The sequence below is a fragment of the Ictidomys tridecemlineatus genome, chromosome 2, assembly GCF_052094955.1.
Source record: "Ictidomys tridecemlineatus isolate mIctTri1 chromosome 2, mIctTri1.hap1, whole genome shotgun sequence".
Taxonomy (NCBI): Eukaryota; Metazoa; Chordata; class Mammalia; order Rodentia; family Sciuridae; genus Ictidomys; species Ictidomys tridecemlineatus.
Window position 1 is genome coordinate 60,796,573 of NC_135478.1, and position 25,359 is coordinate 60,821,931.

At 36.4% G+C, this 25,359-nt stretch overlaps 1 protein-coding gene across 2 annotated transcripts in view; it reads left to right on the forward strand.

The window, feature by feature from the left end:
- LOC144375101 (semaphorin-3A-like) overlaps positions 1-25,359 on the forward strand; it is a 268,754-nt gene that overhangs the window by 225,209 nt on the left and 18,186 nt on the right. The window contains exon 8 of one of the 2 annotated variants that reach the window (XM_078038659.1): positions 11,870-12,764. The exons of the other annotated variant lie outside the window; for it this stretch is intronic. Within the exon in view, the coding sequence (XP_077894785.1) occupies positions 11,870-11,949 (80 nt within the window). The 3' untranslated portion in view covers positions 11,950-12,764. Of the gene's footprint in view, positions 1-11,869; positions 12,765-25,359 lie in introns of those variants that run through there. 2 annotated transcript variants of the gene reach the window in all.

Below are 25,359 nucleotides of genomic sequence, written 5' to 3' on the forward strand. Positions count from 1 at the left end.
TCTGAAACTGATCTCCTACTGAGCTTCCATTTGCATTTAAATGTAAGTCCTGACTGAGGTTGGAAAGGACCTTGGGAAACTGAAGTTCTTAGCAGAAACCTCATGCCTAAGGCATTTAAACATTTTTTTTTTCCTAGTCCGTAATTGGACAAGTTTAGATATAAAAAATATATATATATTTATGATACCTTGCTTTCTATCGCTTTTGAGAACAAAACTACAATGTTACCCTAATTACTGAGAAAAAAAATAGGATACCCTGTGCTGGGGATGTGGCTCATGTGGTAGCGCACTTGCCTGGCATGCTTGCTGCCTGGGTTTGATCCTCAGTAACACATACAAACAAAGATGTTGTGTTCGCCGAAAACTAAAAAATAAACATTAAAAAATTATCTCTCTCTGTCTCTCCCTAAATATATATATATGTGTGTGTATATATATATAATAGCTTGCTTTCTATCACTTTTGAGAACAAAGCTACAATGTTACCCTAATTACTGAGAAAAGCTGTTGGCACTCGAGCAGGTCCATTTTCTTATATGACCATTCCTAGAGCTATTCTCTCTCAGTGACAAAAAAAAGGTTAAATCTTACTCCAAAGCCTGTTCATAGTTTAGGGGGAGTAAACCTTTTGGTAATAGGCTGTTCAGATATTTTTAAGAGGTCTAAGGTAAGAGGTGAGAACAGACAAGCTGGTGCTTGTATTCAAGTGTAAATTGACTTTTGGATCTCTACATACAAGCAGGAGAAGCATACCTGAAGAACAGGAGGCTAAGTTTGGCTAATTTACCTCCACACATTTAAGGCAGATCAGAACCTGAGACATTATGTATTCATGTCAATTGCTCTCTGGGCCTGGAGAGAAAAGTAGGAAATGGCTTTGGCAGGCAGAGCCCAACATGCCTGCTCTGTACAGAATGGTGTTTGCAAGATGCCTAGGTTGGGAAACCTTTCATCAGAGTTTCCAACAGCTGTGACTGCCTTAGCTGCATTTAGGTAGCCATCAGGTGCTCACATCATCCTCCAGATAGAAAGAGACCTACTCTGGGGCTGGAGATGTGGCTCAAGCTGTAGCACAGTCGCCTGGCATGCGTGCAACCCAGGTTCGATCCTCAGCACCACATACAAATAAAGATGTTGTGTCCGCCGAGGACTAAAAAATAAATATTAAAAAATTCTCTATCTTAAAAAGAGAGAGAGAGAGCGCTACACTGTCTGCAGGACATAAAGGAAAGTTAAAGTATGGAGGTGGGGAAGGGAAGAAAGATGTCCTCCTGAGAATACTGCTGTGCTCACACATTGGAGGTAGCACCTTTCGAATCCAACTCAGTTTTTTTTTTTTTTAATTTTTTTTTTTAAAGATAGAGTGAGAGAGGAGAGAGAGAGAATTTTTAATATTTATTTTTTAGTTCTCAGCAGACACAACATCTTTGTTGGTATGTGGTGCTGAGGATCGAACCCGGGCCGCACGCATGCCAGGGAGCGCGCTATCGCTTGAGCCACATCCCCAGCCCCCAACTCAGTTTTTGACTGTTAACACTCCTTGTTAATTATTTTATCTCTGAGGAACCAACTTCTAACTGTAAGATTGTAAAATGCTTCAAAATACCATTCAAATACCAGATTGTTACCGTAAAACATCATGTTTTTAGAGACACTTACATCTATAGGTTTCCCATTCAGCCAAAATTGTTCCCAAGAAAAAAAAATCTATAATATGAAAACACTATTTTCCATGTCTTAAGGGGCCAGAAATAGATACAAACAAACCACAATCACATACAAAAGAGAGTCTTCAAACTATGGGAACCTTTAAAATAGGCCAGATAGGGGGAAAAAAAAAATCTCCCCAAGTCCCAACTCTCACTTAACCATGACTCCTACACATGTGGCACCATAGCTGTCCCCACAAGTAGACCAGATGCTCCCACAAAGAGGAACCAGAAATGTGAAATCAAGTATCTCAGTGTGTTAACTTCACTGCATTCAGTTTTCTAACTTTTTTTTTTTTAAGTAGACACAGATGGAGCAATTCTTACAGTGTCAGGAAGGAAGGCAGGAGTTCCTGAAGCAAAAGGGGCTTCAGCTGCTGAGAGTCCCTCAGTCTCTCCCTTTATTTACAGAAATAGCTCCTCTGGTTTTGTCTGATCTCAGGCACACTCACCTATCTCCTAACTTTCAAATAGTCAGCTCTCAAAAACTTCACCTCACATCCTTGGCATGGAAGTGCAATTGCTTGTTGTGCTAGGACTCCCAAAAAAGTGGAGCATGGTCTGTTCTGGAGCCATATCTGGTATTTCAAAATTTGTAACTGAAACCTCAGTCCCTGTCCCCAAAGCCAATTAATTAAAAGTCAACCTAATTATAAGTACACAGTTTTGAAAAAAGGAAAAAGAAGGTGTATAACTTTGCTAGCAAAGGAGAAACATAGGAGACTCTTTTCCTAAAGTCTGTGACTCTCTTGATTGGGAAGGACAATGGGTTTTAATAAATTTTTCTATAGATTCATTTTGGTAGGGGATCCCAGTGTGCCCTGATTGCCTGTTTGGATTCACTTGTTAATTTGGGAGATATTCATTTCCTAGATCCCAAGCAGACATCCTCCTCTTGCAGTGTACGTGCTCAAGGGCAGCCAACTAGGAGAAACAAGACAAAACATTGCTTCCCTCATCCTGCTTAACAAAGGAAGACTAAAATTTGTCAAAGTTTGTTCACACACAGCTGAAAGAAGTATAAGGCTTACTTGTCTCATAATCAATTTTTATTCAAATATCATATGTTCATACTAAAGAAGACAGTGTATGACAAGGATATATATATCTCAGAACAAGACACAGGGGAACAAGAACCAGGCACAAAAACCTAGAGAGCCATGCAACATCTTAATTCTCAAGACAGGACCTCTCTGTCTTAATCAGATCAATACCAGAGGACAATATAACACTTCGCTAGTGTCCATCACAGGAGTGTATTGTGTGTCCCTAGACACCACTCTATCCTCCCCAAAAGGAATTCCTTACTCAACCAATAACAAAAGACAATGAAACACGTCACTACTGTCTCAGACAGGAGTGTGTATGTGCCTCACCAGGCACCTAACTGTCCCCAGAAGAGACCTCTCTTAACCCGATACCAGAGGTTATGAGGATGCCACTTACCTATGGAGGCCTACTCCATGGAATACTTGCTAATTGTTTTAGTGCAGCAGTTTACTCCAGCAATCAGTGAACCAAAGCAACAACCAGGGGCCTTGGAATGTCTCAAGTAGCACATCCCCCTGTGGTGGTACTCCAATCCCAGAGTTCCAAGGTGAAGGTCTGACTTCAAAATTTTGGTGGTCTGGATCTTACTTAAGCTTCCCCACGTTGAATTTCATTGGAAAGAAAAGACCACCAAATCCAATTTTAAATCAAATTAAAACAAGCTTGTGTTCAGTACATAAGAGCTGGCCAGGACTGTCTCTCCATAAGTCAGGCTAGAGATCAGCACCCCAGTTCTCCAGGAACAATGTTTCATAGCAGAAAACATTGCAAAACAGCATGTCTTGAGAACTTAGCGATAATAGGATTTTGACAAGAATAATTCAAAGGAAGATAGTAGGTTAATGATGTATATGGCATGATATTTCAAGGTAGGGAGTAAGTTCAAATGCCAACATAAAAATTTATGAAGTACTGCTGAGGTTTCAGAGAGTATTGTTATCTGGTTAGTGGGAGCCAGGATTTATGAGGCACCACTAAGGTTTTAGAGAGGATTGTTATCTGGTCAAGGTGACCAGATAACAATGGGTGGGTGAGTTCAGAGCATTGGCAAAAATTTCAAAAAAGTTAGAATGTCAGTAATTTATAGTAAAACAGAAATTAACTTTGTATGACTTTGTGATGAAATGGCTCCCAATCTTAGATTCAATTAAGCTGGTTTCATCAGGAGACACAACTTGTGTAGAGGTTCAGATACATTGGAGTGTAAAAGACCTTTCATCATCAGGCTACAATGACATCAATTTAGCTTCCTTTCATTTTAAGTAAATTTGACTATTATTTCTTGGTAACAGCACCCAGGGTATTTGGGGGATACGTTTTCCTTTTTGTATAAAAGGAGAAAAATCTTTCTCTTGAAGGATTGACTGGGAATCTTAAGGCATATGCCCAGCATTCCATGGATGCCCAGTACATAGTTATGTAAAATGGATGTGGAATAAGAAGATGTATGGGAACCAGAGGAAGAACAGAAGTTGCAACATTTTGGGGCCAGGAGCCCCATCTTTACCAATGAAGTGTAGGCTAACAGAATCCAGACCACAGGGTTTTGTGAGAGGGATAGACCATTTTCCTAGCTAAGGCCATTCTCCTTAAATCTATTTTTTAAGTAAATCCAAGCTTAAATTAGTAACAAATGCACCAAGATCCTCCTAGTATTGGAGTGCCATGTGCCTCTGGAAGTAACAACTTGAGGTCAGTATGCTCTTGTTTTTTTGAAGTTCAATTAATGCAGCCATCCTTTTCAGGCACATTGAGCCAAGTTCTGTGCTGAAGGCTATCAGACTATTGGCCATGGCAGACATGGGCTGGTCTCTTTTATAATTTCCTGCCCAGTGCAAGTAGCAGCCCAACAAGAAGCAATGTCAATAAGAGAACCAGGACTCTAGTTTTATCCAAGTGTTAATAAGCAGGATGTCATCATATGGCCTTAAACAGTGCTGATGAAGGAAACCCCTGGTTGAATCATGGTGAGTATGGTGGGAAGTGGGCAGAGAGATAGAGAAAAAGACACAGAGAATGGTGGCACTGGCTGGATGCATTGTCTGGTGATGTTGAGTTTCATTACAATGCTAGAAAAGCAGCTAGAAGCAAAGGGTTCATTTGTGAATATTCACCCTGGATTGTAAAATCACTGAGATCAGTGTAAAAGCTCAATGCCCACGCAACTTTGACACATTCAGTCCTTTGTGGATGTCAATTTCAAGGTTAATTATTTAAGAAAAATAACCTTAATATGACTTGTACTATGCAAAATTCAATGTCATTCTTCCTGTTTGGAACATTTCATGAGGCAGGGCAGGCTAGGCACACCTAGATAGGCTAAGCTCGCAGTGATAGCTATGTAGGGAATACAGGGCACAGTTGGGTGATGGAAAAAAAATTTGCCATAAACATGCTGGGACATGCTGAGACTCACTAAGTTTCTAGCTATAAGGAATAGGCATGCTTCATAATTTCTGCTTGCAATTAATAAGGAACTATAAGGGGCACTGGCCATATATATGCTTAGCAGTAAATGATTGCAATTGATAAGAAGCACAGCTCCATGGAAATGTGCAAAGATCATATTTTGTTGCAATTGCATCATCTCACTGGACATTACCAATGAACACTGATTCTCACAGGGTATATCAATCACCAATGAACACCACCAACTTGGAACTATATTTAAACCAATTGTCATACGACATCAATGAGTCTGCTACTAGAATATCAGAGAATCTGGCCTCCTTGCTGTTCATCTTCACATTGACTTTACCATGCCCTGATGTCCAACCATTCGCTGGAAAGAACTAACAGACATCAACAATGTCTGCTCTATGGCTATGAGAATTCATTTGGCATTGGAGGTATTTTGGGGCCCATGAATTTCCTAAGATTGTGTGATTAGCTTGTACTGTTCAATTAGTGTGCATTAAATGCTAGTTGGGGTGCTCCAGCACACCCAACGCTTTTTGTATTAATTTTTTTTATGTTTGATGATTGGTGTAGTAGAATATACACTTGAATTTAAAGACAATCCACCTCTGAGTATTTATTAATACCATTGCTCACAACAGTGTCCCTGGAAGCTCTGAGGCTGTGAGTGGATACAGGGACTATTTTGGGAGGAGGTGGGGCACAAGCTATGCCCTTTAGTTGTTTGAACCTCTGTCCTCTTAACCTCTTTGTGTCTCTTATTCCTACTCAGCTCTCTTTCGGGTGTAGTTGTGCTAAATCTCTGCAGGTGGGAAGCAGCATGCCCTAATGGCCATTCCCCATCAGCACTGAAAAAGAATCCCAAAATGTCCAGGTTGAAGGTCAGTTGAGAAACAGGGATGACCAACAGGAAGCAGGGCAGCCACCTGAGAGCAAAAGGCTCAAGCCACAGTCTGCCTTCTGTAAGACACAGTGACTCCATATTGCTTTCTGAGAAAAATGTTATTTAATGTATGTGCAGCAACTGGTTTCAGCTTCACCATCCACAGGATGGAAAGCAATGAAGTCTTCAGTATGAGAGTGGAAAATGTAGGCCACTTTATATATTCTTAGGTGACCCAAGCCTCTGATTTCTAACTGTATGGTATCACTGGAGTCTATCAGGTCATGTTTTTTCTCTCACAGGTGATAGAATGTCATTGTGACTATATGTCTGTCCATACCACAGAGACTAGATAATTATAGTCTTTGCACTCTCTATCCTTGGAGTTATGAGCTCAATGTAATTTGGGTTGGAAATATTCTCAGTTGAATAAATGATAAAGTCTTGCTAGGAGTCAGGAGATCCAATAGATCTCTGTCCCAGGTCATTGTGAAATATAGGCTTCCTTCTTTGAACAGTGAACTGCTTCTGTCTCATGCTCTCAAAGGTCCTCCTTGTTTTGAAATTTGTGGCTTCTCTATCTTCCAATAGAGATTGGTCTGTGGCAGCTATTTGAGCACATTCTGGAAAGAAAGACAGAGGGCAAAAATGTGACTCTGCTAAACCTAATACTGCCTGGCTTCCTGGAGACACTTTGCAAACCTGATTTCTTCTTCCAGAGCACATAATTGGTAATTATCACAGAAGAGGTAAATTGGGAATTATGACTGAATTTTCAGGCAAACAGGTGGTAGAAGGTACCAGAGCCTCTGAATATCATTTGTCTACAATGGTGTATGGTCAGAAACTAAGGATACAGTGGCCAGAACCAGGAGCCTTGTGATGTGACCAAATTTGGAGTACAACTTCTGGGCCTCCTCACTGGGAGGAGTTGAGACTTTTTCTTCATCTTTCTCTCAGAGTTCAAGGAAGACTGCAGGCATGCCTGGAAAATTTCTTGAAGAAGACGAGCATTTTTTTTTTTTTTTTTTTTAGTGTGTGCGTGTGTGTGTGTGTTCTGGTGTTACCTGCTTGCTTTAATTCTCCAAACTTAGCCTGAGACACTGCCCCAAATGCAGAGTGATTTTCAATGATTCACAGAAAACCAGTAATTGATTTAGTATTTCTATTGGATTTGGAAATTATTTGAGGGAGGCAAGTACCTGGAATCAAACTCAGAGGCACTTGACCATTGAGCCCCATCCCCAACCATTTTTTGTATTTTATATGGAGACAGAGTCTCACTGAGTTGCTTAGTGACTCACCTTTGTTGAGAATGCCTTTGAACTATCATCCCCCTGCCTCAGCCTCCTGTGCCTCTGGGATTACAGGTATGCACCACCATGCCTAGCTAGAAGTTAATGTTATTGATGCAAGTAGTACTCATTTTGATTGACAGTTGTCATAAATAGTTGAGTTTTAAATACATTTTTGTAAGTATAATGGGCATATTAAGAAAAATAAATAAATAATAATATGCTTGCCAAAATTACAAATGTGACATAAAAATAAATATGCTTGGAAATGTCTAGAAAACATGAGTAGGCAGGAATTCTTCCAAACTTGGCAGCAATCTGACTGGTGCAGGGTCTCTGTGAGATGCTTTCTGGGTGCCTTTATTCTTCCTGCTTCCATTTTTGCTCCTTTAGGTGTGTACTAATATTCTGGTACCTGAGGGAGAGAAGCACTAAACTGTGAGCTCAAGATTGATTCAAAACCCACCTTTAAAGAGTAGATTTGGCTTCATATTTTAGCTATACCACTTTCAAGCCCACTGTCAGCACTTTTCTTCTTATCTATGAAGTTTGGATGTCTTTGTTCCTGGGTTCTTGGACAGCGCTGTGAGCTGACAAGGATGAAGGCTTCTAGGTTTATAGTGAAAACAGCTGTTCCCATGCAAATCAGAGAAGAGTCTGCTAAAGGGTTTTATCTTTTTTTTTCAGTATAGGTTTTTGTTTTTTGTTGTTGTTTGTTTGTTTGTTTTCTTACAGAAGTAGCTCCTTAGTTTTACCTGTATCCCCCAATGCATTTCAACCCATGAGTGATGAGTGGAGCAGTTGACAAGGCCTAAGAAATCAAAGCATTGAAGCCCCCTGAAAAAGGAGGCATGCAGCTTGACAAGTGGGCTTTGACTGATCCAGAAAACTTGTTCCAGAAGTCGATAATGACTTATGAAACTTGAGCATAAAAATTTTATTTTCATTTTGGAGCTACAGGGATGGCTAGAAAATGGAATAAAGACTGAAAGTTGAAAAAAACATTGGATCACTTATAACAGCAGTTCCTGCATTTAAAACTACCCTCAGGGTTTGCTTTAAAAGAAAATCACCACCCACCCCTGATAAACACACAGCCATTGCCTATGTTATTTTGGTTTGGTTTTCTGTCACTTGAAACCAAGACTATTTACTCATCTATAGTTTTTTCTCAATTCCCTTTCTTTTGTAATAATGGAGGGACAATAGAATGGTAACAAGGAACAACAGAAGAATAACAGCCAATAAATAAGTAAATAAAACAAATAATAAATGGGCAAGTAAACTAAACAGAATTCTCAAAAGAAGAAATTACAATGTGGCTAAATAAATAAAAAAATCACCATCATCACAAATCAGGAAATGTAAATCAAAACTACACTGATATTTAATCTCATACTAGTCAGAATGGCAATCATCAAGCATCTAAATGATACATTCTGTTAAGAATGTGGCATAAAAAGGACAGTTTTATACAGTTTAGGGAAACTAAATTAATACCACCACTATGGAAATGAGTATGGAGGTTCCTAGAAAAATTAGGAATAAAACCATGATTTGACCCAACTATACCACTCTGCACTATTTATCCTGAAGAACAGAAGTCATCATGCTCCATTGGTACATATATACCCATGTTTATAGCAGCAAGTTCACAATAGTCAAACTATAAAAGCAGCCTAGGTGTCCATCAATGGATGCATTAAGAAAAAATATGTGATATATATATATATATATATATATATATATATATAATGGAGTTTTATTCATAAAACTTAAATTATGTCTTTTAGGGAAAATGTGTAGAACTAATAACCATTATGTTGACTGCACTAAGTTAAACTTAGAAGGTTAAGTGCCATATATTATATATGGAAGCTAGAGAGAGAGAGGAAAAAAAAGCAGGTGGGTAGTTCTAAAACTCAAAGAAAAATTAGTAGAGGGAAAGAACGAATGGGTGGGAAGTAGGAAGAAAGGGAGTGTTTTCATCACCTTTTTAATTGTTGTGACTGAAAGACCTGATCTAAAGAGCCATGCCCTCATTACACACCTCCTCCAGCCACACCCTTCCCAATTCAGTTGCCACTCAGTGAATTCCTACCAGAGGATTAATTTGTTGATTGGATTAAGACCCCCACAACCCAATCATTTCTCCTCTAAACATTTTTGCATGTTTTCACACATGAGCTTTTGGAATATTCTTCACTTCAAATCCATAACAGGTAGAAGTTTTGGGAAGTAATATTGGCCAAATTGTATTGTTATATTGTGTGCATTTACAAAGATGTAATCACAAATACCAGCATTATATACAATTGAATATAGTCTTAAAAATTAGAATGCAGTACTTGTTTTCCCTATGTTAATGATTGAACACTCAAGAAATGCTGAGAAAAAAAAGTTTTATTTAAAGAATAGAGAACACACACACACATATACCCAGACAATGCTCTAGAGATAAGGGGTTCCAGAATTTATTACTAAGGGAGTGGGGGCATCTTATCCCTTTATGTATCTTAGGTTTCCTTTCTTCTCATGTTCCCTCCCCCTCTTATCTTGCCTGTTACCAAAGTGACCAAAAGAACAAGAAGAGAAACATCCAGGGGGTGAATTCTTGTGTTAGAAAATGTGATCCTCCCCTCCCCTAAGGACATTAGCATAATAGGGATAATATCTACCTATTCCATTTTCTCTGATAATCAACTACTTGATATAGATAGATAGATAGATAGATAGATAGATAGATAGATAGATATAGATAGATAGATATAGATATAGATTTTGCCCTGGTTTCACAACTATACTGCATGGATAAAAAAATGTAAGAAAAAAAGTTTTAGTCTTAGAAGCCTGATAATAACTTAATGCTGGCCACTTGTTGGAGCATGGCTTTAGACAGTTCTAGAGAATTTCTTCTGCTTTCATGAGACCTTCCATGCAAAGAAGTTTAAAAAATATGTTTTGCTACCGAGCTGGTATAAAGATGAATATAATCCAGAGGAGACTTTTTTTTTCTTTTGTGATTTTGTAATAAATCATTTTTATGGGATATAGGCACTGTGCTTGTTTGTCCAATTTATATGTCAACTGTGAAAGTGCTTGCTTTTTTTTCTGTATAATAGATAAAATTTTGGCAGTGGGCATACATCTAGTTCCAGGCAAATCACTTTTCACTTGATCTACAATGCATATTAAGAAACACAGAAACTGAAGCACAATAAATTTTACAGAAATTTCTGTTTTTGTTGTAACAGAACATTTGCCAATAATTATGGTCAGAGAATATTTCATGGTGTTTATCTTCAATGTCTAGCAGAGTAAGTTGTAACATGGTTGGATACCTTGGCCTCAAAAGTTTTTTGAAATATTTGAAGAAAAATTTTACTCTTATGCCTCTGTATAGCATCTTTGTTTTTAATTATTTTAAATAGCTATTTTAGTTTTCTGTATGTTGAGTACTACATATATATATATATCAAACACCTAATTAAAATATACTATGGTTGTAAAAGTTCATGAATAATAAACTTGCTTACTCTCAAAATTCTTAAGTGGTTGGATAATTACCATTATTTATTAAGATGTTTACAAACATATTTTGTGGTACATGTTCTAAAATAGTTTCAACTTAATTAGGTAAATACATTATACATTTTCAGCTTCATGATTGTAAGATTTATAACATTTACAAGTGTAATATACTTTAAATTTTACTTCTTTTGATTCCATTAACATTTTTCCTCTATAATCTGGCAAATATTCTGATAAACTGTGGCCTAAAAAAGAGTTTAAACTGAACTGGAAAAGAAAACAAAAAAAAAGAGGAAGAATAGAATTGACACAATAATCTTTCATATGTGGGAAGCTCAGTTTTAACTTAATTTTTAAAAGCATCAGCAAAACTACTTTTTGACAATTTTTATCAAATTTTCATCATGAAAATCTCCATGGCTTTTGATCTTATGAGCAGATTTAATTCACATGACAGATCAAAAAGACCATGAGTTGGACAAATACTCAGGAAAGGCTGGTGCTTCCTAGCATTCAGATCCATTTGAGTAAATGCTAAAAGATAAAGAGAATTCAAAGATACCTTAGGTAGAAAAAGTCATAAAGCTCCTCAATTTCATAGAACATTTAATGCTAAAGCTTGTAAGTGGAATATAAAAAATTAAAAAAAGGATACTGGAGAAACTGTAAGTACAGGTTATCATGGATTCAAACCTCCAATTGTGCTTTTTCCATAGGGTTTAGTAACTTTTCATCCTGTTGATCTGAAGTTTTTGTTTTATTTTGTTTTTTGAAACAGACTTGATTACCAAAATAATCTCATTTCTTTATGCAATCTAAATAACATAAAAGAAAAACTAAAATTTCTTTGTGTGGGAAAAAATATATATATATTATAAATATTTATATATATTTATAAAATATATATTATTTTTAAAAATATATTTTTTTAAAGAGAGAGAGAAATTTTTTAATATTTTTATTTTGTTTTTTTTTTTCAGTTTTAGGTGGACACAGCATCTTTATTTTATTTTTATATGGTGTTGAGGATCGAACCCGGTGCCCCACACAAGCCAGGTGAGAACATTACCACTTGAGCCACATCCCCAGCCTGGGAAAATATTTTTTTCATATTTATTTTTTATTCAGATATTTAAACTAGATATCATGTGCAAACTTGAATATCTATTTACCTAGAAACAGTCATTCCAATACTCCTTTCTCTAGATCAAAAAACACCAAGGTTGTCCATTCCTGATATCAAGAAATGTGCTTGTAGCAAGTGTGAAAATAATTTTTGTTCTCCTCTACTAAAAATAATAGCTGATGTTTACTGAAAACTTATCATGTACCATTGTGTAAAGGTGTATAATATTACTTAGTTGAATTTTTGAACATTGTATATATAAGCAAATGGAATCATTGAGAGATTAACTTGCCAAAAGTGAAACAGCATAAAGAAGCAGTACTAGAATCTGATTAGGGAGAGGGAAAACTTCTGAGTTTACTTTTGGTCTTAACTCCTACACATCTGCAATACCTAGAAATTGGGATTCCTATAATGCAAGTGGATAGAAGTCACTTTCTGTAAAAATCTCTTAAGTTTTTCTTAGGCCTAACCTTTATCAGCTAATTCAAGATACAAGAACTTCTGTAATGATATTTTTTTTATAGGATTGGGAGAGAAAACATGTTAACAGTTATGCATGTAAAGGTAGAATGTCTAGCTCATGAAAATTATAAAAAGGTATTCCAACAAAGCTTAGTATTAAAATAGATGGTCCTGATATTATAGTGTACATCTTCCAAATTTTATTCTCAATCACTAATATTATTATACTATAGAAATTTTAAAATATGAAACTGTTTACTGTGTGCATCAGTATTGCTATTATTGTCTAGAATGCTCCTACAAACAAAAAAAATAAATATAATTTTGGTTTATTATTGCATTATAATTTTACATAATAGTGGTTTTCATTGTGTCATATTTCCATATGCATATTATATTTGACTCTAATTTATTCCCTCATACTTACCCTTGTCCTCATTACCTCCCATGTCCTATTCCCCTTCCTCTACTCTTCTGGTCTTCTTTTAATTGTTTTTTATTTTGTAATTGGTGCATTATAATTATACAGAAATGTTGGATTCATGGTGGTATATTCACTATTTATATAATACAATTTTCCAGTGGTATTCCCCAGTTCTTCCTTTTTCCCTCCTTACCTCCATTTTTATCCCCTAATTTACCCCTACTGACTTTCCTATTTCCCTGAAATTCTCCCATTTTATATCTTTTTTCTTACTTCTGTATCTGAGGGGAAATTAATTGACTAAAAAAAAAAAAAAATACCAAAATACACCATAACTTCTCAAAATCAATGACGTTTTTCTCTATAAGCACTACATTGATTCCAATTATTATTATTTTTACATTTGAATCAAATGAGTAATAATTTCTCATTTTTCCAAGGTTGCAGAGTCACATTGGTTATAGCCATATATATACATACATCAATACTAGTGTCTATTTTATTCTGCTGCCCTTCCTATCCCCCCTTCCCCACAGAAGATGGAAGCAGACCCTCATCATTATGCAAAATACATGTATGATGATGTGAGGGAAAAAAAAAAGAAATGTGTCACATTAGATTGGGTAGAGAGAGGTGATGGTAGGGGAGGGGAGGGGAAGGAGGCTTCCAAATTTTTAAAATGAAAGGTACATTGGGTTCTTTATCTTGGAAGAAATTCCAGTGAACCATTGAAATATAATATCTTTTCTCCCTTTATCTTAGAGTGTTGTGTCAGAGTTATATTTTGATGTACATTTGAAAATATATGCCACAAATATCCAATCAAAATCCTAGTGCAGGCTGGGGATGTGGCTCAAGCTGTAGCGCGCTCGCCTGGCATGCCTGCAGCCCGGGTTCGATCCTCAGAACCACATACCAACAAAGATGTTGTGTCCGCTAAGAACTAAAAAATAAATATTAAAATTAAAAAAAATCCTAGTGCAAACTAATAATCAGAAGGTTCTTCAAAATTTCTCTTACCTATATAGAATTTACTGCTTATTATTTGCTTATGTAATAAAATGTGAGATTAGTGATGGCTTTAGTGTGTGTGAGGTCAGTAGTCATTTCTTTTAAGCCCACATGTTTTTCTATGTATATTAACAGAGAAAACATTAACTTCTTTCTAAAATATTAAAGTTCATAAAACAGATTTTGTTTTCTAAAATTAAAAGCCTATTTTTTAAAATAATTTGCCTCTCTAACATATGGTCATTATGTAAATGTATGTTTTTAATCTTTTTTTTTTCCAATTTAGAATAGAAGTGGCTGACAATTAACTAAAAATAATTCTCAGCAAATATTGTCTGAACATTCAGCACAAAATGGAGCAAACATAAAATTTTAGTGAATAAAAGAATATTATTAAATCCCCTATTAGGGGGTGGAGTACCAGAAATTGAAATTAGGAGCAATTGAACACTAAGCCACATCCCAGCCCTATTTTGTATTTTTATTTAGAAACAAGGTCTCACTCAATTGCTTAACACCTCTCTTTTTCTGAGGCTGGCTTTGAACTTGTGACCTCCTGCCTCAGTCTCCCAAGCCACTTGGATTATAGGCATGTGCCACCACACCCAGCTAAACCCTCTATATTGTACTCACTAATATTCATCTAGTTTAATTAAATAAATATGTGGCAGCTGGTCAATTATTCATCACACTTGAGATGATTCCTATGAGCTTATTCTAATGACTGAAAGCAGTTTCCTAAAGAGCCTGAAGAAGAGCTAATATAATAAGAAATGTAATAAGAAAGCTGAGGCTGCCACTTGCCTCTTATTGTTGAGAACAGATGGACTAAGTACTGAACACTAAGTGCTGGTCTCAGATTATTTCAGCAAATTAAATTACCAAGAACACCACCCAGTCTTCATTCAAGTTTGAGAAGGGGATGGATGTTTTGTGTTTCAGGGGCTGTTTCTTCTTGGTAGTTGTTTATTTTAGAAAATATTATTAAAATTTTGGTCACAAATTGTTCAAGATAGCAGGATTTCACAGTTATTATTTCATCAACTATTTATGTACTAATTTAAGAACATTGAATTTTCACAAATGATAAATAATAAAAATAATAGATGACCAATATTTATATCTCTAATAAACCTATAAAATACTTATAATCTTTCATATACTGGTTACTGTAGATAACATTTAAGTCAGTTGACATAGTAACTTCATGAAAATATTTAATAGGGCCAAAGAGTGATCTCAAAAGTAGTATGTGGAAAACGCATGGTGTAATTTATTTGAGATAGGAAAGATCAAAATAAAAAATCATATATAGAAGTAGATTGAGGACACATATTTTGACAATATGTGTAAAAACAGTAATTTTTCCATGAAAAAGAATGTATGTAAAAGAATTTTAGCAAAACAGATTACCAAGAATGAAACCCATTTGGATGCTTGCAATATTCAGAGCAATAGACAATTTTAGCTTAAAAAAAAATGGTGTTCTATTTTGAACATTACCATATAAGGTAAGAAAAATATCCAAAAAAAATTTTTTAAAAAGATGAAGAAAAATGTTTTTATCCTTATCTGAATGATTAACACCTTGGCATCCTTCACTACCACATATGCTTTGGTCTTTTAGTATAAATCTTGGCATACCCAAAAATAGATTCTAAAATTAACATTTTTGGGGCTGGGGATGTGGCTCAAGCGGTAGCGCGCTCGCCTAGCATGCGTGCGGCCCGGGTTCGATCCTCAGCAGCACCACATACCAACAAAGATGTTGTGTCCGCCAAGAACTAAGAAAAAATAAATAAATGTTAAAATTCTCTCTCTCTCTGTCCCCCTCTCTCTCACTCTTTCTTTAAAAAAAAAAAAAAAAAATAAAATTAACATTTTATAATACTTGCTTATGCATATGCATCCAAGTATCTGGTCTTCAATTGATTAATTTATTTTATTTTTGGCATTTTTAGGGTAAACTGCAAAAAAAGCAATTTATATTCCTTTCAATACTACAGCTTGCCTATCACTACTACAGTTCAATATTCTTCTGCTATAAGAAGTTACACAAAGAAAATCAAATATACAAATCTGAAGAATAAATTCACCAAGATCTGCCAGATTTATTCATTTTTGTACTCTAAACACCTATCAAAATATAGGTGTTTAGAGTACAAAAAATCATCCGTTCAAAAAGTTCTATTTGCTTCTTGTTAGTATTTGAACTAGCAAGTATGGTCTCCATGTGTTGGTCCTAAATTACATCTTAACTACAGACAGAAAATCATTAGTTCAAAAGCTCATGAATCCAAATCCAAATTTATTTAACCCTAATTATTTGAAAAATATAGATATAAGTAGCAAAATTCTCACCACTCACATCCCACCTGCTTTGGACACCTAGCACCTAATATCCAATTAAAAGAGAGCATGGTTAAGAGACCTCAAAAATGATACCACCCTTCACATTTTTATAACCCCTACCATACTTCTAGCTATATCACCTGAGCAAATAATTTCCAGAGACACTTCTCTAAGGCTGTGAGGGGTGTCCTTTAGGAAATGAACACAAGGGCATGGTTAACCACTAAGCCACATCCTCAGCTTTTTTTTTTTTTTTTTTTTTTTTTTTTACATGATCCCTTTTGGTTGCTTACAACTTTACTGATTTGCTGAATCTGGTATCAAATACTTGATCCTTCTGCCACATTCACCAAAGTTGCTACGATGACAGGCATGCACCACCACACCCAGTGGAACACAGTTTCTTATGAAACTCTGTCCCATGATTGTATTTTCATGCCTTATAAGCATCCAGAACCCCCAAATTTCTTACACTACTCAATTTCAACTCTATCACTCCAGAAACAATCACTATTTTCAGATTTTCTCAACTGATAATTTGTTTGTGCTAGAATTTTATATAAAACACACCAGAGTTTATGTATTTTTATATAAGATAAACTTTAGTTATCCTGTTTTATTATTACTTCATGGTACATCTATCAGTAATGCATTAAAGAACTTCACTGAATACTACTCAATGTATAAGTAAATTTTTTCAGAGTGTAGCTATTTTTCTATTTGTAGATTCCAAACTACAAATTTGAGCTATTATGAATAAAATGTTACTAAATGCTACTTTTCTGACCTATTTCTTCACTTCCCTTGGGTAAAACTTCAAAGTGGAAATTGTTGAGACTCAGATTTGGTGTCAATGTTTAATTTCAGAAACAAAAAATGAAAATTATAAGTTTTTTTCCAAAATTTTGGGTCCATTTTATTTAATTAGAAATACCACAGGGGATTTCCAGTTCCTCCACAATTTTGCCCATATGAGGAGTTACTAGCTTTTTGTATTGTAACCCGTCTAATAGATATGTAACAATATATCTTTAAGATTTTAATTAGAATTTAAATTAGAAATAGCACAGGGAATTTCCTGTTCCTCCACAATCTTGCCATATGAGGGGTTATTAGCTTTTTGTATTGTAACTAGTCTAATAGATATGTAGCTATATATCTTTAAGATTTTAATTCAAATTTATCTGATGACTGGTTTCTTTCTTGTTACCACTGTTTACTGGTGATGAGTCCTTGCTTCCCTGGTAATCTGGGCAGGAAGGGCCTGGGACAGCTTTGATCAGCATTTCCCTGTTGGCTGGGAGCTGTTTCATTAGCAGTTCCTTAGAATGGGTTCCAGGCCTTGGGGACATTAACATTTCAATTTCCTCAAGTATTGCTCTGGTTTCCTGGACTCCATTCTCTATAATGGCCTCCATTTTATTTATCTTACTTGATATTAGACCCGATTTACCTAAGTACACTAACTACTTCTCTGTATATCTGGCTTCATTCTTACTGGTATTTTGTATATCATAATTTGTGAACCATTTTCAAATTTTTTGTCCACCTCTAGAAAATGGGTTATGTCTCTTTATCATTGAATTTTAATTATATATATATAATGTTGGGGTGCAGCGGAGCTTCGAAGGGAGAGACCACACAAGAGACTTACTTCATGCAATAGCAGGGGGGAAATTTATTGGGGGATCCGTTCCAGTGCGCTGGGGCTTTGTGCTCATTCAAGAAGGGAGAGTAGCCCAGAGCCCAGAGCAGAGGTCAAGCAGAGCTTAAGTACACTTTTTGGAGAGGGCGGTGGGCGCGGGAAAATTGAACAACAATTCTGAGACATGATTAGCACATTCATTGGAGGGAACAGTTTGGGCAGGGGTGATTGGTCACTTCTAAGTGTGGTACACATTTAAACTGATTGGTTCTGGGGCCTTGATGCTTACGTGCCATACTACCTAGAGCCCTTAGCTATTAAACAACCAGGGAATCAATGGAGATATTTACTAGGCAGTTCCCGCATTGCCCTAGCAACTTTACAGAGATTACAGGTTCCGGGGATAGCAGAGGAATTGTAACAATAGACTTTTACAATTGTAACAATTGTCTTTTACTTTTCAGCCCAGGCCTTGTAATCTAGAAGCTTTACAATGCCCTAGTCTTTTACACTTTAACTCAAGCTTTTGCAGCTTAGTAATTTTACCTTTACAATAATTAAATATAAATATAAAATTTAGCAGAACTTTGCCAAATATTTGTTTTGGAAAATATTGTCTGTAGGTGAGTCAAACAAAGTGTGACTGCAGACTCTATATTTCAACTTCAAAATTCAATTTGTATCTGAGTTTCCTTGATAATTTTGTTGTTTTACCATACAAAACTTTACTTATTTTAGGAAAACAAAGTCATTCACATTAACAAGCATCTGTATTCTAAGCTCTGCCTTAACATATCACAAGTGTTTCATGTAAAATTCTGCTGGAAAATCTAATCAAATCTTAAGGTTCATCATTTGAAGAAATGAAATTTAACATAGTTTCCATTTCAAACAAAAGTAAATTTAAGCCTTAACATTAAAACTAGGTAGAAATATACAACAAATATTGGTAACATGAAGTGTGTTAAAGGACTTTTAAGGAGTAAAAAGAAACCAATTTTATTTTTAGTATTGTATAGAAAATTATTTTCCAATTTTTAATCTTTTCACCTGGTGCTGTCAACATTAGTATAAATATTTCAATGACATAATATAAAACATATTTAAAATGCCTGGAATTTTAAACCAATCTTTTGACTCTGTAAAAATATATTGTAAAGGTAAAATTTCCAAGCTGATTCTAAGCCGCAGAGCCTGAGTTAAAGTGTAAAGGACCAGGCTTGTAAACCTGCTTCTAAAACTGCAAAGCATGGGTTAAATTCCTGAGGCAGTTAGGACAAGGCCCTACTGGCCATTTAGTGATTTATGGACTGGGGTCCTGTGCAACTCCTCACATAAGCATTCAAGACCCTGTGCAGTTTGTCACGTAGATATTCAGGGTCCAAACCAATCAGTTTGAATGTGTACCCCACCTAGGAGCACCAATCACTCCTGCCCTGATTGTACCCGCCAATGTATACACTAATCCTGACTCAGGGTTGTTGTTCAATTTTCCCACACGATGATTTGTTCTGATGTATGCAAAGCCCCCCACCCTCTCCGAAAAGTGTACTTAAGCTCCGCTTGAACTCTGCTCTGGGCTCTGGGCTGCTCTCCCTTCTTGAGTGAGCACGGAGCCCCAGCGCGCTGGAATGGATCCCCAATAAATATCCCCTTTTGCCAATTGCATGGAGTCAGTCTCTTGGGTGGTCTCCCTCTCCGACATATCGCCAGAACTTTACAGTATTAATGATGAACCCAGCCTAATTCCAGTTTAAGTTTGGGAATCACCTTGTCAGAAAGTTATAAAAAGATTATTTCTGTTTTCTGAAAGAAAACTAGAATTTCTCTTTGTCCTGATCATATTTTTATGTTTTGAACTTGCTTGGAATTCCTACCTGTGTCTTTAACTCATCTATGCCTGGCTTTCTCTGACCAGATAAAACCCTCTCCAAAACCTTAGTGGTGCCTCATAAATCCTTCTTTCCCCTGACCAAATAACAACTCTCTAAAATCTCAATGGCAACTCATAAACTCTGATGTGGGGAGCAGAATTTATTTTCTAGCTTGAAATGTTAAGCCATGTAGATCATTAACCTGCCATCTGCCTTTGTATTATGCTTGTCAAAATCTTGTTAGCTATAAGTACCCAAGACACACCTGTCCTTTGTAAATTTTTGTGTTGTAAATTTTTTTTTTCCTGGAGATCAAGGGGGATGATCTCTAGCATGGGTTTTTTTTTGAAGAGACAGTCCTGGCCAGCTTTTGTGTACATAATACAATCTTGCTTAAATTTTAATTTAAAATTGGAGTTGGTTTTCTCTTCTTTGTGTCCTGGTTCAACATTAACCTATTTTTACTTCACTGTCAATAAAACCAAAAACAAAACAAAAAACCTGTAAATGAGCCAGGTGCATAATAATGGCCATACTTCACTGAAGCACTGTATTTATTATAAAAATGATATAATCTTAAAAATTAAAAGATAGTTCAATATTAAGGGAATTTAGGAGTTAGAGATTTTTCTTTCAGAATATAGGTGGTAAAATAGGTAAATGGAATATGTCCTGGGAGGAAGACAAGAGTATTTGCAGAGGAATCAGCAGAGACTTGCGTCTCTCTCAGGTATATATTTTGCACAAAAGAGAAAATGTACAGCATAAATATATCAGGTGATGTGCAAAAAAAAATCACAAAAATGTTTATTACAAAAAATCATATCTGGGGCTGGGGATGTGGCTCAAGCGGTAGCGCGCTCGCCTCGCATGCGTGCGGCCCGAGTTTGATCCTCAGCACCACATACCAACAAAGATGTTGTGTCTGCCGAGAACTAAAAAATAAATATTAAAAATTCTCTCTCTATCTCTCTCTCCTCTCTCACTCTCTCTTTAAAAAAAAAATTATATCTTTAGCAATCATTCCCAAAAGGTAGTCTTTTTGTCAGGAGTAAACACTTGGACAGGAATGGAAGTTTTGGTACTATTTTTATGTAATTTTACTCATAGTGGATAATATTTGCATTATTTCTCCATTTTACTGGTTGGGATTAATTCCAATTTATATATCTACTAAAAGTGCACTGAAGGCAGAAAAATATTAATGGCTCATGTTTAAATCATTTGATCTTTCCCTTTTTAAACAAACAAACAAAAAATCTGCATAAAACCATCTCTTAATATCTGTATCTCTGGTATATTAGCAGCAAGTGACATAAATTTTGATATGATTACTTGTCTCTTTATATACTTATAGACTATGAATTTGCTGCTTAGCATTTAGGTATAATATTCTATGATGTTCTCTACTTATTTCATGTCTCCATGCCAAATTTTATGCCACACTCCTAGTGTCTGCATTAATTACTCTGTGTAGCAAGGTAGGATCCATGTCTTATTTCTGACATTTTGTTCCCAGAAATGTGCTTAAAGGGGAATATGTACAGGATGATTACCTAGGCAAAAACAAAACAAAACAAAACAAACAACAACAACAAAAAACCTATTTAATGTTATATTTGATTTATACATTTATTTATATATTTATTTATATGTATTATTTGTATTTTGAAATTCTGTTCTGTTAGTTTTTCTAAAAATTAAAGGGGAAAAGAATGCAGAAAAGATGAATAATTAATTGCATACAATTCATTCCTTATCATCAATAATTAATTATGATGAATTAGTATTGGGCTGAAAAATAAATAGGAAATTATGTGGGGTTTATTGCACAAAAGAAAATTGCAGCTGACCTTTTAGGTTGGGGGATCAGATGCCACTCAGCTGCAAGTTTTTTTTTTTTTTTTTTTTGTTTGTTTGTTTGTTTTAGAGAGAGAGAGAGAATTTCAATATTTATTTTTCAGTTTTCAGCAGACACAACATCTTTGTTTGTATGTGGTGCTGAGGATCAAACCTGGGCCCCAGGCATGCCAGGGGCGTGTGCTAAGGCTTGAGCCACTTCCCCAGGCCATCTTTTGTGTTTCTTTACTCAGGCTGAGGCATGGGATTTTAAATGACAAAGCTTAGGGAAAATGTTGGACTTACTCTCCACATCCTTCCGGGAGGATTTGACAAGTCAGACATTCCAAAGGACACTTTGCAAGGTTTTATTATATTGCCACATAAAATCTTTGGTTGTAGTTGCTTCTCTGTGGGCAAGATTTTCTGGGTGTTGGCATTTATAGAATTATTTTTTGGGGGGCAATCTCTTGTCCATGTGGCAAATAAAATCATACAATTTTATTTTTTCCAGTTTTGCAACTGACAAGCTTGAGTTACCTTTCAGTTGATTTATCAGCCATTTATGTGTGTGTGTGTGTGTGTGTGTGTGTGTGTGTATATTTTTTTTTCCTTTCTTTCTTCCCTGAATCATACTCAGATTTTGGACCCTTTATTGTTCTTTCTTGCATGCTTAAGTCTTTAAGCATTTACCCAAATGAGAACCTGGGTTGGCATAGCTTTGTTACTAAAGAATTCCCTTAATGTGAAAGAAGAAGAATAATAGTCTCTCAAGTCAAAGGAACCTTCTGGGATATTTTTTCTAGGCTCTCTCTTTAAAATGGATAAGAAATGATATTTCTCTTGACAAACATCCACTATACAAGTAGCAAAAGAGACTTTCAGAATGTTAGAATGGATTTAATACAGTTCTGTGCTGATGTAATGCCTGGGACTCTAATAGACCTAGGAGCTGAATCCAAAGCAAGCACACAAGAGTCTTTATTGCAAGCTTGAGCCTGGACTCAAAACTGTTTCCAATGTAGAGGTCCCAGGGAGTGAGTCTCAGTCCTTTGTTCAGTGAAATTTTATAGGTTTTTGGGGATACTCTATGCATCATAACGTCACACAGCAAATCATTCCATACTGTGGAAAAATCAAACAACTATTAACATTGATTAGCACATTCACTGGTGGGAACAAGTAGGGTAAGGGTGATTGGTTAGTACAAGAGGGGAGGTTCCTTTGAACTGACTGGTTTAAGCCATGAGGAGTGTACGTACTAAACTACATGGTTTCCCAACATGTTATCAACCACCATAAACTACTGGGGTGTCATCTAGCATCCCAGGTATTTTTCCTGTCTCATGCTGATTGGGGGTTGCTCTGGGTCCTCACCTAGCCTAACTGAGTCAGGGACACCTGGTGCCACAGATCTCTCCTGTTATTGACAGACAAACAGCTCAGCAGGGTGGCTATCTGCCTAAAAAGGCTCTGTGGGTTTTTCCAAGGACAGGGGTCATGCACCCTTCCTTAGGACAGGCCTTGAGGTAGAAGCTGCTGTTATTTATTATTTTCAAAAATGGAGTCACATCAGGTTCTCACTGGGAATTTCTCAGTATGACACATACTGCTGAGATATTTTATATCTAGAAGCCTGTGTTTTCTCATCTAAAAAAAATGGATTTTTTAGAGGACTCAGTTGGATAATGACTTCATGGGGATTATTAATATAAGTAGGTGCTGTGCTTCCATAGATGATGAAACCTTGAAGTTACTGTGTAGATAATGCTTAACTAATATCTGAAACATTATCAATTTTTTTCAGGAGGGGCTGGGGATGTGGCTCAAGCGGTAGCGCGCTCACCTGGCATGCGTGCGGCCCGGGTTCGATCCTCAGCACCACATACCAACAAAGATGTTGTGTCCGCCGAGAACTAAAAAATAAATATTAGGGATTCTCTCTCTCTCTCTCTCCTCTCTCACTCTCTCTTAAAAAAAAAAAATTTTTTTTCAGGAGCTTATAATCTTCTCATATGAGCACTTATGTCATCCACATGCCAAACACAAGGTCAAATCTTTCTTTTCTGAAATCCAGATTCCAATTCTCTGATGTTTCATTGTACTTCCAGTAATTTTATATTCCACCTTGGTCTCCCTTTTTTCCTATGCCCTCTATTTAAAAAAAAAAAAAAAATTCTCTCATATACCTCTATATCCCAAGTCCTTCTTTGTTTCAAACACATAGGGCTTGGTGGCTTTCACATCCCTCTAGATCAGCCTGATTAAAATTAATAAACCCTGATTAAAATTCTCACATATTTAATGTCAACATATATTTTGATATATAAAGGGGTGTTAAGATAAATTATAGCTGATGTTTGACTTTGATGTAAATTTGAAGGATATGGAGGGTAAGACTAAGGACCTTCTCCCTGAGATTTTATCATTTAGAATCCCAAGTTTCAGCCAGGGATTCTAAATGACAAAAAAGAAACTTGCAAGTGAGTGGCAAGGGACCTAATGAAGCCAGATTTAAAGTTAGGTAGTTAGTGTAGTTAGGTAAATCGGGTCTAATACCGAGTGAAATCTAAAATGGAGGCCATGCTGGGAATGACTCAGGGAAAATACAGGACAACTCATGGAATGTTAATGAAGTCCTGAAAAGGCCCTAGGCCAAAGTCCACCTGGAAGAAGTGTTAATGAACAGCCCCCAACAGATTTGGAGATAGCCCATTCCAGAGAAGTGATAAGTCCATCCCAAAAGTCCTTCCTGCTCAGACTACTTCTTTGGCCCACCTGTGTCCCACCCCTCAGGCCTTCTAACCTACATTCCATGACTGAAAGAACTATAAAAAGGGGAAACAACCGCACTTCCACGGATTCCACCTTCTGGGTCCCCTTCTTCCTCCGGGAGAAGTCTTTTCTTCTGTCCTTTAATAAATTTCTAATTTCTACTCTGACCTTGCCTCTGCGTGCTTCTTTGGTGTTATTCTTCAACATCGGGGAGCAAGAACTCGTCACCGGTCAACAGCGGTAACACTTTGCCCCTCCCCCCATCCTAAAGGGTCAACTGATCCCAATACAATAAGATTCAGGAAATTTTCTATTAACATTCCTGTCCCACTTTAATGGATCTGTGCACAACAGTACAATAAACCCCTGCAAGTGCCTTCCCCTCCTACACTAAATGAAGCCTAGGTAACTCAGACATTTGGTACAGCATGTGTCCATTTTCTGCCCCCAAAATTAGCCTCACCAAAATTCCACCAATTCCACTTCTAAATTCTGACTCTTCTCATCTCCTGCCTTCATCATGTGTGCATAATTTTCCCTAAAAATAAGTGAACTAGTGAAGCCAGATTTAAAATTAGGTAGTCAGTGAAGTTAGGTAAATCAGGTCTAGTGAAGCCAGATTTAAAATTAGGTAGTCAGTGAAGTTAGGTAAATCAGGTCTAATACCGAGGGGTGAAATCTAAAATGGAGGCCATGCTGAGAATGACTCAGGTAAAACAGGACAACTCCTGGAATGTTAATGAAGTCCCAAAAAGGCCCTAGGCCAAAGTCCACCTCAAAGAAATGTTAATGGAGCCCAGGAAACAGCCCCCAACAGATTTGGAGATAGCCCATCCCAGAGAAGTGATAAACCCATCCCAAAAGTCCTTCCTGCCCCTTTGGCCCACCTGTGTCCTAACCTTTCCCCCTTGCATTCCATCACCAAAACTATAAAAAGGGGAAACAACCACACTTCCACG